This window comes from Rhagoletis zephyria, unplaced genomic scaffold (genome assembly GCF_001687245.7).
Source record: "Rhagoletis zephyria isolate East Lansing unplaced genomic scaffold, Rhagoletis_zephyria_1.1 Rzeph_scaffold_00180, whole genome shotgun sequence".
In the NCBI taxonomy this organism is placed as follows: Eukaryota; Metazoa; Arthropoda; class Insecta; order Diptera; family Tephritidae; genus Rhagoletis; species Rhagoletis zephyria.
Genome location: NW_016157264.1, coordinates 202,534 through 216,128, shown reverse-complemented (window position 1 = coordinate 216,128; position 13,595 = coordinate 202,534). Strand labels below are relative to the sequence as shown.

The window sequence follows — 13,595 nt, the reverse complement described above, 5'->3', positions numbered from 1 at the left end:
AGTGCCTGCCGGGTGTAATGGCGAGGTGATTACACAAATAAACCTCAATGCACATCGACGTGCATACATTTGTTTGGAGAAATGTTCAAGCGTTTGTGACCACAATATAAAAGTTTACTTGTAATTCACATTTTTTTTTGTTTTTGTGCGACTATATGTACAAACTTTTTATCTATACACATATGAATGTATTTTATTGGTGCGTTTATTTTTATTCTTCTTGCTATGCATCACCTCCGCCGAACGTTAAGCTAAAACGTCAACAATTCGCTAAGCCAAGCAAAGCAGCTACGCTCAACTGCAATTTATGTTCTATCCAAGTAGTTGCAGTGATTTCAGTTTTTACGAGCGTTTTGAACGTTTAGTTCATAAAAAAGCATAAGCGTTTGGTTCACACATCAAATAGAGGTGTAAAAGCTTAAACTTCAGCGTTCTATTGACCTGCGTTGTTAGATTTAGGTTAGGTTAATGTTTTCTTAAGCTGGGGCATACTTAGGCCACAGGCATGGGTCCTTTGTGACATGACTGCAAATGGTCGTTGCTAAGCTCATCTCCATTGCCGACTGCTCCCTTAATAATTAACGGCTACCTCTACCAGGAAGGCAGGGATCTGGTAACCTAAAATTCAAGTTGATAGAAAGTCCCAAGCAAAATATTGTCCCTCAACCCTGACGTTATGATACGACCTATGAGAGACCAAGTTTAAAAATCGAATAAAAACTTGTAGGGTGAAGTGAAGACTTGCCAAAGGGAAGTAAATACTGTTCAAATACCGAGAATTAAAATAATTTTCAAAAATAGCTCGAAACTGCATACCAAGAAGCCAAGAATCCGAAACCTTTAATAGTTCAAGTATTTACCAAGGTCCAGTCTTGGGCTCCTGAGGTCTTGTATCCACTGTTGTCAGTCCTAAAAATCTTTCGAATTGTCGGATAGAGATAATCGGATGTGGGGTTATCGATGATTTAATGGAAGGCAAGTAGAGACATTCCGTAAGAAGGTGTGCTATCTTCATAAAGGTGCAAATTAGTGGTCCACAAACTTCTACTACGAATAAAAGATGGGAAGTTAACTAAGGAATGAAATCTAAAATTGGACGAGGAGGGTTAGGCTTCATGTAGATATCAGCAAGACGGATGTAGTACTTTCTATTCTCTAATATTTACAAGGCACCGCCTTAAGTTCTCCATAAACTAGGCAATGTAAAGCCTACTGCTAAATCGTCCTGAACATATATACATACATAGATGAAAAGGCAGGAAAATAAATTTCGATGGAAACGATTTCGGTCGAATTCCAAAAAAAACTTCACGAATTACGTCCATGGAAATGCTTTATCTTTACAAGATATGCAAGTTGGGAAATAATAAACTTGCATTTTTAATAATATTTATCTAAATAATTTCTGAATAAAAACGAGTTTCTCCTTTCCAAATGACGCTTTCGCATTTACAACTGGAAATGGTGTAGTTGTGGTATTTATTGCCATCTCACATTTTAGATGTAGTGCAGATTAAAACAAATCTTTTTAACCATAAAATATTGCTCTCTAATTGTTGAACCGAAAGAAAGTATTAGTTTTAAAAATTTTAAAGAAGTTTGAAATTTTTTTTTTCAATTTTAATACCACAAAATTTCACACAACAACGCCAACGCGTGTACTTACGTACATACAAAAACTCAAAACTTCCCAGTGGGTAAATGTTTGCACTTTCGAAAATGCATTTTCCCCTTGACGATGTCCTTAAAAAGTAAGGCATTCAATTTTGCATTACCTAGTAAATTCATATTAAATTTCGTGGGAATTTTTGGATACATTAGAATTTTAATTGCATACATATTAGTATAGTAATTGAATCTAAACCTCATAAAAAATGCATTAAATTATTTATTACGCATGTAAAGCATTACTACTTTTCCCACTGGGTTACTCCAACTAACCCTACATAATATGGATGTTCTCAGATACATACTATGTGTGCAAGCAAGTATGTAGATATTTGCTCTACACAAATTCGCTCAAAGTTACATCGAAATACTTGTGGTTTCCCTTTTTATAATGAACTTACTATTTTATTTTACACTCGTTGGCAGAATGGACGAAAGGGCGAAGGAATTTATTTTTGACAAACACTTGTTGGCTATTTTCGAATTACTGAGAATTTCGATCACAAATACACCTCCACATATGTATGTATGTAAGTATGTGTGTATTTACATAGCTTATTCAACGCTAGGAATGAATGAATGAAGAAGGTGTTGAGTGCCGGTGACTGGCACATTTATACATACAAACATGCATATTGCTGTGCATGTGCGTACACATAACCATATTTACTGTAAACTTTGACGAAATAACCAAATTGAAAAATCCTTGAACAAACTAATTTATCTTTTACGGTTGCAAGTGACGCGGTAAGTCCGGTAAACCAATATACGCAGCATTTACATGGCCACACACTTGTAAGTACGAGAGCACACCGGATATTCATATCCAGGCATGGAAGCGTTTGCAAATAAACCCATTCATGCTAATACATACATATTTGTGCACATTAGGCATATGACTTTTTTCCAAAAATCAAATATACTTATGAGGAGAGGATGGGAAATATGAAAAACCAAAAAAAGAAAAATTGTCCAAATTTGGTACAAAAAGTTCCCGCCGAGAAAAGAAAAATGTAATGGAAAATAACATAAATAAATCCATACACACGTAAATTATGACTGCGATCAAAAATTGATTTCTAAATTTTTTTTTTTATTCCGTCGACTTGGAATTTTCCATATACATACGTACATATATACAGAATTGCTGAAGAAGCATATTATTTTATATTAAAAAGTCAAGTCAAGAGAATTCAAAAAATTTAGAATCTAATTTTTCTAATTTTATTTCAATAAAAGAAAAGTTTGCTAAGTCTAGAAGAGATACCGAAAATGCGATAAAGCCAAAATAATTCGAAAGTTTTTAATACAGATCGATGCCTTTTGTTCCGTATCGAGTTTTGCTTTGCTTTATTTATGCGAAATGTTGTATTAAAAATTTTTCGAAATACTTGAAAGATATGACTACAAGAAGTTTTTTCCTCAATTGCAAAATTTGTAAAGATGGACTTAGCAATTTTTCACTTTAAGCTAGCAATATGCTTTATTTTTCCTGTACACATCTTTTCACTGAGTTTAAGAAATTTCGACAAAAACGTTGTTGCTTTGTTTTTTTTTTGCATCATTCCTCATCCTCTCCTCATGGGTATATTGAATTTTAGAAAAAAAAAACTCATATACCTAATGTATCCTTTAGCTTTATCTCTCTCTCTCTCTCTCCTCTGCATCAAAATTGAACTTTTGAGCAAATCAATACAACCAAGCCACCAAGTAAGAGGAGCAATCATGTGCCAGCGTAGCTATGAGTTTTGTGTGTTAACGGTACGTTCCATTGCTGCTGTTGTTATTTTGTTGCAAATATCTATACGAGTATGTAGTTTTGCCTTTTTCATGTTCACCTTTCGGCTCGTGGCTAGGAACGGGACATGCTTGACTAACCCGAACTGAGTGAGGCGCTCTAATCAAGCGTAATAAATATTTTTGCTCTGTTATTTAGCTAATAGTACCAGAATGTATGTGTATGTATGTACAAAATATTAGGTTGGTTGCCCTACAAACAAATAAGTTTCTCTCACCAACAAACAATCCCCTCCTTTCCCTTAATACGAAAGCTTATTTTGAAAGGAGTTTGTGGCCATAAACATTTTCGTTCTTGGCGGGACCTTAAAATAGCCAAAACTGAAATAATTATTTTATAATTTTCTGTATTAATGTTTCGGTTTTTCGACTCTTGAAAATATATTTTTAAGTACTAAACATCATTCTAAAATAAAAAATAAAAATGAATAAATAAACCAAAAGTTGCCGCGATTCGAAATGGCTATTTTGACCGGACTAAATATAAATATTGATATCAGACATCGTTGTCACTCATACGCTATGGTGTGCGAGTAACTTATATTGAAAACAATTTGACGGACCACTCCGCTTTTTACAAAATTGGTGACCGGCCCTAAAAAGTCGGACTTGTCGCAATTGATAACAGTTACAAGAAACCCGGTTCTATTTTTTAAATTACCAAAATTGGTAACCGGTACAAAAAACCCGGGTTTTTCGATTACTAATAATCGGTACAAGAAAACACAAGCATCCACCGTCATTTTATATGAGTTTTTCGTTTTTTTTTTACCTGTATCTGAACGCGTCGTTTATTCGTTCAACTTCATCAACCAAAGTTAGAGGGGTTTGTCATTAGTTTATGACGATAGAGCTATTTCCAAATGCATTCGGTTACAAGTAGCCGGACATTTAAGCCCAAGAGGTACGAAGTGACTTATGCCACTTTCAAAATAAAGGACTCATATTATCTGAAGCAAATTTTCAGTACTTTCTGGTGATATATCTTTAGAAGCAAAACCCCTACACGCCCCCAAAAAAAATATATTCCTGGGTGCGCCCCTGCCATGAAGTATTCTTTGTAAGAGTAAAGTGGTAACAAGTTACGACCCCGAACTCTTCTTAAGGCAATTAATTGCAAACACATTTCAGCGACCCAGCCTAATGAATGTATATGTTTTTGTACATGTTGTACCTAAACTTAAATATGTATATTTGGATGTGTATACGCTAGTATGTTATGCATTTGTTGTACACAGACTGTAAATTTATGCTTCAATGCCTGAGCGGTTTTGCTACAAGTGGTCACTTGTAGTTCGGTTATTTTGGAAAAGGGCACATGTTTGCACATGTGTATATATAAGTACTTATGTATATATGTTCGTTTATAAATACTTACAAATATGTACACTTTTGTGTGTGATCATTAACATGGAAATGTACTAATGCGCTACTTATGTACGTAGTTGTGTTTAATTTTTATTTATTTGTTTTGCTAGAAATGTATCACTTAAAGCTCAACCAGCCACCGACGTAAAACCGTACGGCACGACGGCTGGCACGACCTATCTTATGGGATTCTCGTGTTAACAAAAATTCACCACACCGCATGACGGTGACGTAGCCGTTGCTTCCCTCTCTCTATCAGCAGCAATTTCATATGTTTATACGGACGACGGGTACGAAAGGGCTCTCCGTCGGTGGCTGGTTGAGCTATTGAGGTTGAAGTACAAAAACCAAAAAGAAATAATAAAAGTCAGGTATGGAACCGAACAGACAACTTTTTAGCTTATTGCCTGATAGTAAGGGAATGATATTTTGTTAGATTTTCATGAAAATCATCTCCGCTCTCTTACCAGCAATTTAAAAGGAATATGATTTTTTCATTTGCTGTCAAAGTCCATATAAAATTCAAAAAACTAAAACTGTTTTTCACTTAAATTTCTTTCGTAAAATTGGCAGCTAAAGAATAGCTCTTACAAAAAAAAATACTTTAAAATGAGTGTGGATTTACCCTTAGGAAACAAACAGAATTGAAAAGCTTTATTGAGTTATTTTTTCATATGCTTTTTCATGTCAAATCCTAAATGCCTATAAGCTAGAATTATACTAGACATGTGACACCGGGCATCCGATATATGGAAAATTAATATTTATTTATTTGCAAATCTTTAGTCAACTTGCAAATTTTAAACCAAGCTTTTCGTAAATTGAAATGTTCGCGATTCAAAGACCAATGACGTAATTTTTCATAAAAGCACGGTTTTTGCAATTTGATTGCAGTCAAATCAACTACATAAATAGAATTGGATTCTCTGCTCAACCGCTACTCAAATCAAATTTTACCCACAGCTGCTGGTGTACGATAAATACGTACTCCTATAATAAATACGTATTTGTTAAGCTTCGCCTATTGCACCGCCTCTACCTCTCTCTCGCTCACGCCTCTCATCAACTTTCCACGCCAACAACAGCACTGTACTCCTCCGCCCACCTGCTGTTCAATCAAAGGGCTTTGCGCAATCAACTTTGCGATTTGCAGTGAAGCATAAATTTGTAAACTTTATGATTTATTGGTAGAAGTGATTAGTTTTACTTTCAGTGCGGCGGCAGCCAACTCTGTCGCTCCTCCGCCTCCTGCCAATCAATTTTTACTGTAGCTTTGGAAACTCTAAGAGCATACTTCAAAGTTCTCAAATTCGATTGAAAGTATTTTACTTATACATGTATGTATGTATGTATGTATGTATGTATATGTATTATTGTATGCAGTTATTGTAAGTAGTTCCTTGGGTTTCGCCTGGTAGGCGTGATTGCTGCAAAGCCGTCAAACTTCTCCGCCTCACTGGTTAAATTATTGAAGTGGAAGTTTATTTAGTGTGACAGATCCTATCCGGAAGGCGGTTCAATTATTTCAGTGCTGTTAGAAAAGCTGTCTATATGGATTATTATTTTTTTTTATGAAAAGTTTTGGACTAACACCGATTATTTGTACAACGCTGAAGGCGGTTTGCACACTTTTGCTATTAAATATTTGAAGTATGTAAAACTCGAAAAGGCGTCCTTTTACTTGACAGCCACACCACCACACACACACATGTGCATTTTAGATTTCGATAGGAACGTCAACAAAGAATTTTTACTTCAAAATAAAATTATTTAACGCGTTTTTAATGTCTTTCATACTTTTAATGCAATAAATTATTGCAATGCCATTCATTTAAAAATTTTAATGTTAATGCAAAACAGAAAATGATTAGCAATATTTCTTCGAAATTAATACTTTCATTTTTTCGTTTACATTGAATTTCAAAAATTAATGCATACATTTTTTGCACTAACATTAAAATGCTATGCATTAAAAACTTAATGCATTTTTCACAGCTCTGACATATATGACCCATATTGACTGCTTTGTTTACCAAAAAAAAAAAGCATATGTGTCTGTTTTATTTTCCTCCGCCTAATTTTTCCAAAAGCGAGAACATTCCCGTTTGAAAAGTATTTATCCTGGCTTAAGCAAATGTACATATCGAGCCCTTACCGCCTAAATAACGTAAGCTACATTTTTTTTTAAATTTTCTTTTTGATGCAGAAATATTCCTAGAGCATCTAGATACATTTCTGCATCAAAAAGAAAATTTTGAAAAAAATGTCGCTTACGTTATTTTGGCGGTTCGGGCTCGATATGTTTCTGTAGCTAAGCCAGTACAGTATAAGTATTAATAATGAAATTATTGTAATACATACAGACATGGTGGATTTGGGATCAACTATGATCAATTTTTGTGTGTTGCATAATTGAAGGGTTCCTATAATTTTTATATTTTATTGTTTTTAAGTTTTCTCTTTAGCTTGCTTCTTGCTTTCCAAGCCAACTACAGCAACCCCTCAATGTATGTATTTATATTAGTGGTATTCACCAAAGTGAGCAAGTGGCCTGACAGTCTGGCAAAAGAGCAGATCAGCTCAAGCAATGACTGTTGTCAACTGTTTGGTGAATACCACTATTGTTTTTTGATAATTGAATATATGTATGTAACATGTCTGTGCGCACACCCATATCTGTGTAAGCTTGCCCGCATGATGCAGCTCTGTTTGTGGCATGTCGCCCCGCTTGCGGTAAGTGGCAATTGGCAAAATGTATTTTCCGCTTCATTCGCTTATATTCTAATTAGTGACTGTAAGCACTTTATTATTGTAATTATAGTTGTAAGCTATGTATGTACATAAGTGAAGCATAAGTGCTGGTCATCGGTCCACTTCACATCGTTCAATTGAATTTTCCAAGTGCTTGGCCTCTAAGTTTATGTTTTGCTTATGGATTGCAAACACATACATACATATGTATACATATGTATTTATGTATACAGTCTCTACAAGTAAATGCATACATACGTATGTACATATGTATATGTAAGACAATACATAGATATGTATGTATGTATATGTACTTTAATCTTGGCCACTCAATAATTCATATCATTGGCAACCGCTTTCACCAATCACTAGTAAATCATAAATCGCTTAGGTTTTCTTCCTTTCAATCCCATAAATCATATCACTATTGTCGTGCAGCATTGTTTTTCTTTCCCGCTTATTGGCTTTAGGTATTCATACATACATACATTTTTCTCCACACTCAATCACGATCCACTATGATTGATTTCGTTTTACTTGATTTATTACAAAAACATTAAATCCTAGCAATATATACACATAAAGAACTTAAGTCAATTGGCAATTTATTACCACTTGCGTCGCGTTTTCTATTTATTTAGCCTATTACTTGAGCCACACTTATGTTTGTGTTAAAAATATTTCCAGCATTAAGATACTCACAAAAATTTAATTTTTCGGTCGAATACTACTAGTCAAAGATTTTGAATATGTGGTTTTATATCCCCCATACAATTTCAATTTAACTTTGCATGTTCGAGATAGCCAGGACTTACCGTTGAATTTAGGAATTTTTTTTTTTTTTTTTTGCTGAAGGTGTTATACATTTTCTTCCATACAAAGTGTGTTCGATAATTTTTTAAATGACAAAAACTGAGCAACAAAAACTTGCCAGAAATAAATGGCAAGTACTAGCTATTGCAAACTTGCATTTTATTAAATTCAGATTGAATGGGCTGTAAAAGTGCATACTCAAAATCTTTCTAAGAAATTTAATTAATAAGCTCGAAGCTTTTACAAAAGCTTGTTATTTTTTTAATCCTTAAGACAAAAATTTCAGCATTGACGTAACTATGTTTCGATTGTTTTTTTAATATCTCCTTCCTGGCAAACCATATCTGTAAAGGAATGTGGCAGAAATTTCGAGCAGTAGTAATATTTGCAGTAATTGCTGTAACCTGAAAAAAAAAATATTATAAATTTAAAAAACTTTTCTTTTTTTTGATTTTACTCGATATGCATAGGAATAGCAAAGATAAAATCCTTACTAAAATCATTAATAGTTTCCAGTCGTTGTGAAAGCTGCAAAATTTTTTATTTACTCTTGTAAAATTGAAGTGTTTTTTTTATTTAGAAACAGTATTTTTCGTTTTAAATATATGTATGAATAAATTTTTTGCTACCTTTGAAGCTTTTATTTTTTTTTTTTTTTTTTTTAGTGAAAAGTAATAATTTAACTAGAAAGAGTTTTTGGTGAAATGTTCTACATATATATTTATTACTTAACAATAAAATTTGTGTGGTCTCACGTACCAACATCAGTAGTTAAGAGAGTAAGTGAGCACAGTAGTTAAGGGTTAATATTGCACAAAGTGGTGCGCCTATAATTTTGACACGATGTGTATATAATTTTTGGGATATTATTAAATACGAACGAAGTTAGTCCCTCACATTTAAAAGGTTTTCGAAAAATAAATCTGTTCTAAAAATATTTATGAAGGTTCGTAAGTTTAAAGCTTTAAACACAATTTTATTAAATTCATTAATTCATTCGTCCAAACAATACAGAATATTGCTAATCGCGAAAATATGAAAAAATTATATTTACAAATAAAAATCATACATATCTGCATTGTAAACAAAATCCTTAGCCTAGACCAGAAAATGGTATTTTGTGTCAAATTAAATTGTGAAGTTTATCCCCGCAACTTTTCACATTAGTATATATGTATGTATGTATATAAATTAAGTACCATTTTAATGATATCCCTTGAGAATGTAATAATCCTCGACACTGGGAATGTCAATTACTGCAGTCACATTATTTACCATGACCCGTGTAAAGCTAACAAAATTCCAAGGCATAAAATACATATTAATGAAGTCATTGACATGCACATACTACGTATGTGCCTTTTAAAAGCTGTCTACATACATTATTATGGTAATTTTCTTGACGTTTATTTTTCGTATTATTTTTATCGTTTTTATATAGAAAGGTCTTTCTTATCTAACATTTTTGTTTCTATACAGAGTAGTTATATAACTTTATAAAAAACTAAAGCACTTAAGTTGCGATTTTTTCATTACACTGGCTTTAATGAACAACCAATCGCCTAAGTCTTTAGGAAGTAATCTACCAACTTTTGTGCAGACCTAAATTTAAAAAGAAATTGAGTTAGGGCCCTTTTTATATTAAGGTAACGTTCTGATCTTTCGTCAATTATTTGGTATGCCGTGGCGTATACGTAATATGTTTCAGGTATTCACGTTTTATTCGAGAATATTTTTCGAACGAATTTTACCACAAAATACGTAAAAATTGGGTTATAGCTGTGTCTTATAATTTTATTTATTTTTGTCTAGAAGCTATCCTACAACCTAGAAAAGGTGACTGTCAGGTGGTTGCCTATGCTGGCAACGTACATGCAATTTTCTTGCGTAAACTTTTATAGAATTCAAGTCCTTGGTTCCCATAATGGGAAGCAACGAAGAGATCAAAAGAGACAAGAAAACTTGAAAAATTTTGACGGTACGTATGAATATTTACTTTTCCCATCTCTTCTCACCTCCTTCGTCAACGAACGAGCAGACTTGAAAGGAAGACTTCATTTGACGTGTCTGAAAGGGGACTTAGAGGGAACTTCTTAGTCACAAAGTATGGACTTATGTTAAGGTAACAGGAATCGGTTGCAAAGTAAGTTTCGACCTACGACTTCAGTGTTAACCTAAATAAGACGGAGCTTGCCCTTTTTACAAGGTGATGTAACAGCTCAACTTTTCGCCTACCTCAATGGACCGCCATTTGAACTTTCCTGGAAACTGCACATCGAGGAAAGCTTAATGGAGACGTCGGTAGTCTTTTTCTATTGCAGATAAGCTGTTAGAAGGCAATGGAGCCTTTCTGTGATATCAAATTCAACTAGTTCCAGTGTATGGCAAGCAAGTTGAGAGAGTGCAAATATAGGCACTTCGGTACTCTAAGAAACATCGAATTGATTCCCACATCTTAACCAGTGAGAACAGCGTGGGTTCTACTAGGTATCCATGGTCCTTTGAACTCATTCACGGACGGATCGCATCTGCTAAGAGAAGGCTAAACGAAGTCACCTATTCATACGAGCTGTCCCTTAACCTCAAATTTGGGCTCCCGGACAACTGTAGTGTTCGGAAGAAAGGAAGTAAGAAGGTAAATCCTACTACCCTAAAAGCTAGTTAGCGGTCCGTCATAGCTATTTTGGCAGGTCTCGGTTATATCGCAGGGCCTACGGGTTACCAAGGCAGAACAATCTTTAAAGATTTCCGTCGAGTAAGCAAGTGTTGTGCGATTCCACTGAAGCAGTTGTAGTCTGCTTCTGGACAAATGGTGTTTTAATCACTACATCGAAGGCTGGGCTAAAACCTTGTCTGATCAATATAGATACGGTGAGGCACGACATCATTTCAAGCTTTTATTGCAGCAGCTGTATGTAGGATGATAAGTTGGTAATATCTCAGCATTTGTTACTCAGCTGCCCAGCTCTCACAAGCTAAGGCCTAGAAACCTTGGCTTTTACTTTCTTCACACATTCCATCAGATTTTTGCAAAGGAGAACCTTACGACTTAAGGGGGGTAGCCATTCTGACCTAACCTGCAATTTACCTAACCTGTTGGGATTCAAATATTTTTTTTTTTTGCAAACAAATCAGAAGTAACATTAATATTAACTGTACCTATGAAGTATTCAAAGCATCATAAAGTATTTAATCTATAAGTTTTATTTCGCACTTCTTCTACAATGCTTTCAATACTCAAAGGAGTATGAACAATTCAATTCCAATGAATGTCTTTGCCTTCACTTGCTCTCAAACCATTTGATTGCTTCCAATTGATTTCTCCAGCGTATTCACTTTAAAATTTCATATCATTGCAGGACATTGATTACGATGGTTTTCGCCGCTTTCTTGATGCATTTCTCGACTGCGAGACACCAGTCGATTTGGCCAAACATCTTTTTGTTTCCTTCCTCAAGCCGAATGTCACACAGTCCCAGCTGCATGGCAAGGCGCTCAATCAAATGGCAGCTATCAGCAGTACGACGGCTTGTGCGGCTGTCACATCGCATACAAAGGGTAAGAAGAAGATGGTAGATATAAAATAAAAACGGAAAGAGATGAGGAAGAGGAAAATCGAAAGCAAGCAAAATAAAAGCGAAAGTTCAAGCAGTTGCTTTCCTTTTTCCTCTTTCTGTGCTGCAGCTGTCGCTGGTGACGCTTTCAATTTCTAGCATTTTATTCAATTTAACATTTAATCGTTTTCATTTATGCTCTTCTTCTTATTCTTGTTCTTCTTCATTTTGGTTTGCTGCACTTCCAATCAAGGCTCCATTCCAAATATAAATAGCATAGCTGAAATTGCAGCGCCGCCAGCTAGCGAATCACGTAATACCTTCGTGGAGAAGATTCATGGCATCACCGACAAGCTGCATTCGTTGAGTGGCCATTTGACACATGATCCCAGCAAAACGGGTGAGTAGAACAAAAGAATAAATATCTATGTAAAAATGTAGTGAGAAGACGAGGGGCAGGGAAAGGAGCGCTGTGTAGAAAGCCATGAGCTATCGGAGCACTTCAATTGTGATTGGCAATAACGAGATTTCGGAATTTTGATTCTATTGCAACTCAATTTAATTTATTTTGTACTTATATATATAAATGTAGGTGCATTAGGCCACGTCAAAAAAATAAATAAAAATCCTGCGATGCGAGCGGAGTAAGTTTCAAAATTTTAGCATTTGGTATAGTAATGATTCCCCAGGAATCTCCCCTCTCTAGGATAATTGTAAAAGGCCCCGCGAAGAAAAGGAATTCTTTCATTTTGAGGTCAATATAATTTCGTAAGAGCAATGAAAACGCTCGAAGCTATAAGAATACATACCATTTAAGTATTATGCGGGCTCAGATTCTTTAAATTCCAAAATTATCCTTTTTAATCGATTGGCCTGTTTGGGTTAAATTTAGTATATACCAAAATTTTTTTTTTTAATTCGTGGGTTATCATTACTATACCAAATGCCAAAAAATTGAGTCTCATTCCGGTCGAATTGCAAAAAGACATATTTTTTTTTTGACTCGGTCTAATGTGCATGCATACATGTATGCATGTATACACATGCATATAAAATCGAGTTTATTGCAAATTAATATTTGCTCTCTTTCTGCTTTATTTTTTTTCAGGTAGCGTACATCCCATGGTCACTGTTACGCCCAGTCCACTTGCCAGCGGCCCATCGATATTCCAAAGCAGCGCTGCGGCGCGTCGTTCCGTCGATTCGAGTCCATCACATTCGCAAGCGAATCACTCGCAGATGTCACGCAACTCATCAAAGAAAAGCAGCAATTCGGTTAATTGTAAAATCGATAGTGAGTATAATTGTCGAGCTTTAAATATATATTTATACATATAGGTATATGTATGTATGTATATACATATGTTCATTAGATTGGGTCGCGAAAAAAAGTTTCCAATTACCATTCCTAGTTTGAAAGCTTCCTTTGAGATAATTTTTGGATCATAAAAATTTTCGTCCTTCGTGAGTTCTAAAAATTAATAAAAGAATTATGAAGAAAACTCGATTTTTGCAATTTAATGGCTCCCGAAAGACGAAAATTTTTTTGACCCTAAAAATCTCTCAAGGTAAGCCATCAAACTTGTGGGGTAATTGCAGTTTTTTTTCTGTCGTATGTAGACCGACCCGGTCTAGTGTACATGT

The 13,595-nt window shown here is 34.7% G+C and overlaps 1 protein-coding gene across 1 annotated transcript in view; it reads left to right on the top strand.

Moving 5' to 3' along the window:
• Positions 1 to 13,595, top strand: part of Dgk (diacyl glycerol kinase 1) — a 178,269-nt gene that overhangs the window by 90,355 nt on the left and 74,319 nt on the right. Inside the window, exons 5-7 of the mRNA XM_017608996.1 lie at positions 11,757 to 11,955; positions 12,205 to 12,351; positions 13,060 to 13,245. Coding sequence (XP_017464485.1) covers positions 11,757 to 11,955; positions 12,205 to 12,351; positions 13,060 to 13,245 — 532 coding nt within the window. The remainder of the gene's footprint in view (positions 1 to 11,756; positions 11,956 to 12,204; positions 12,352 to 13,059; positions 13,246 to 13,595) is intronic.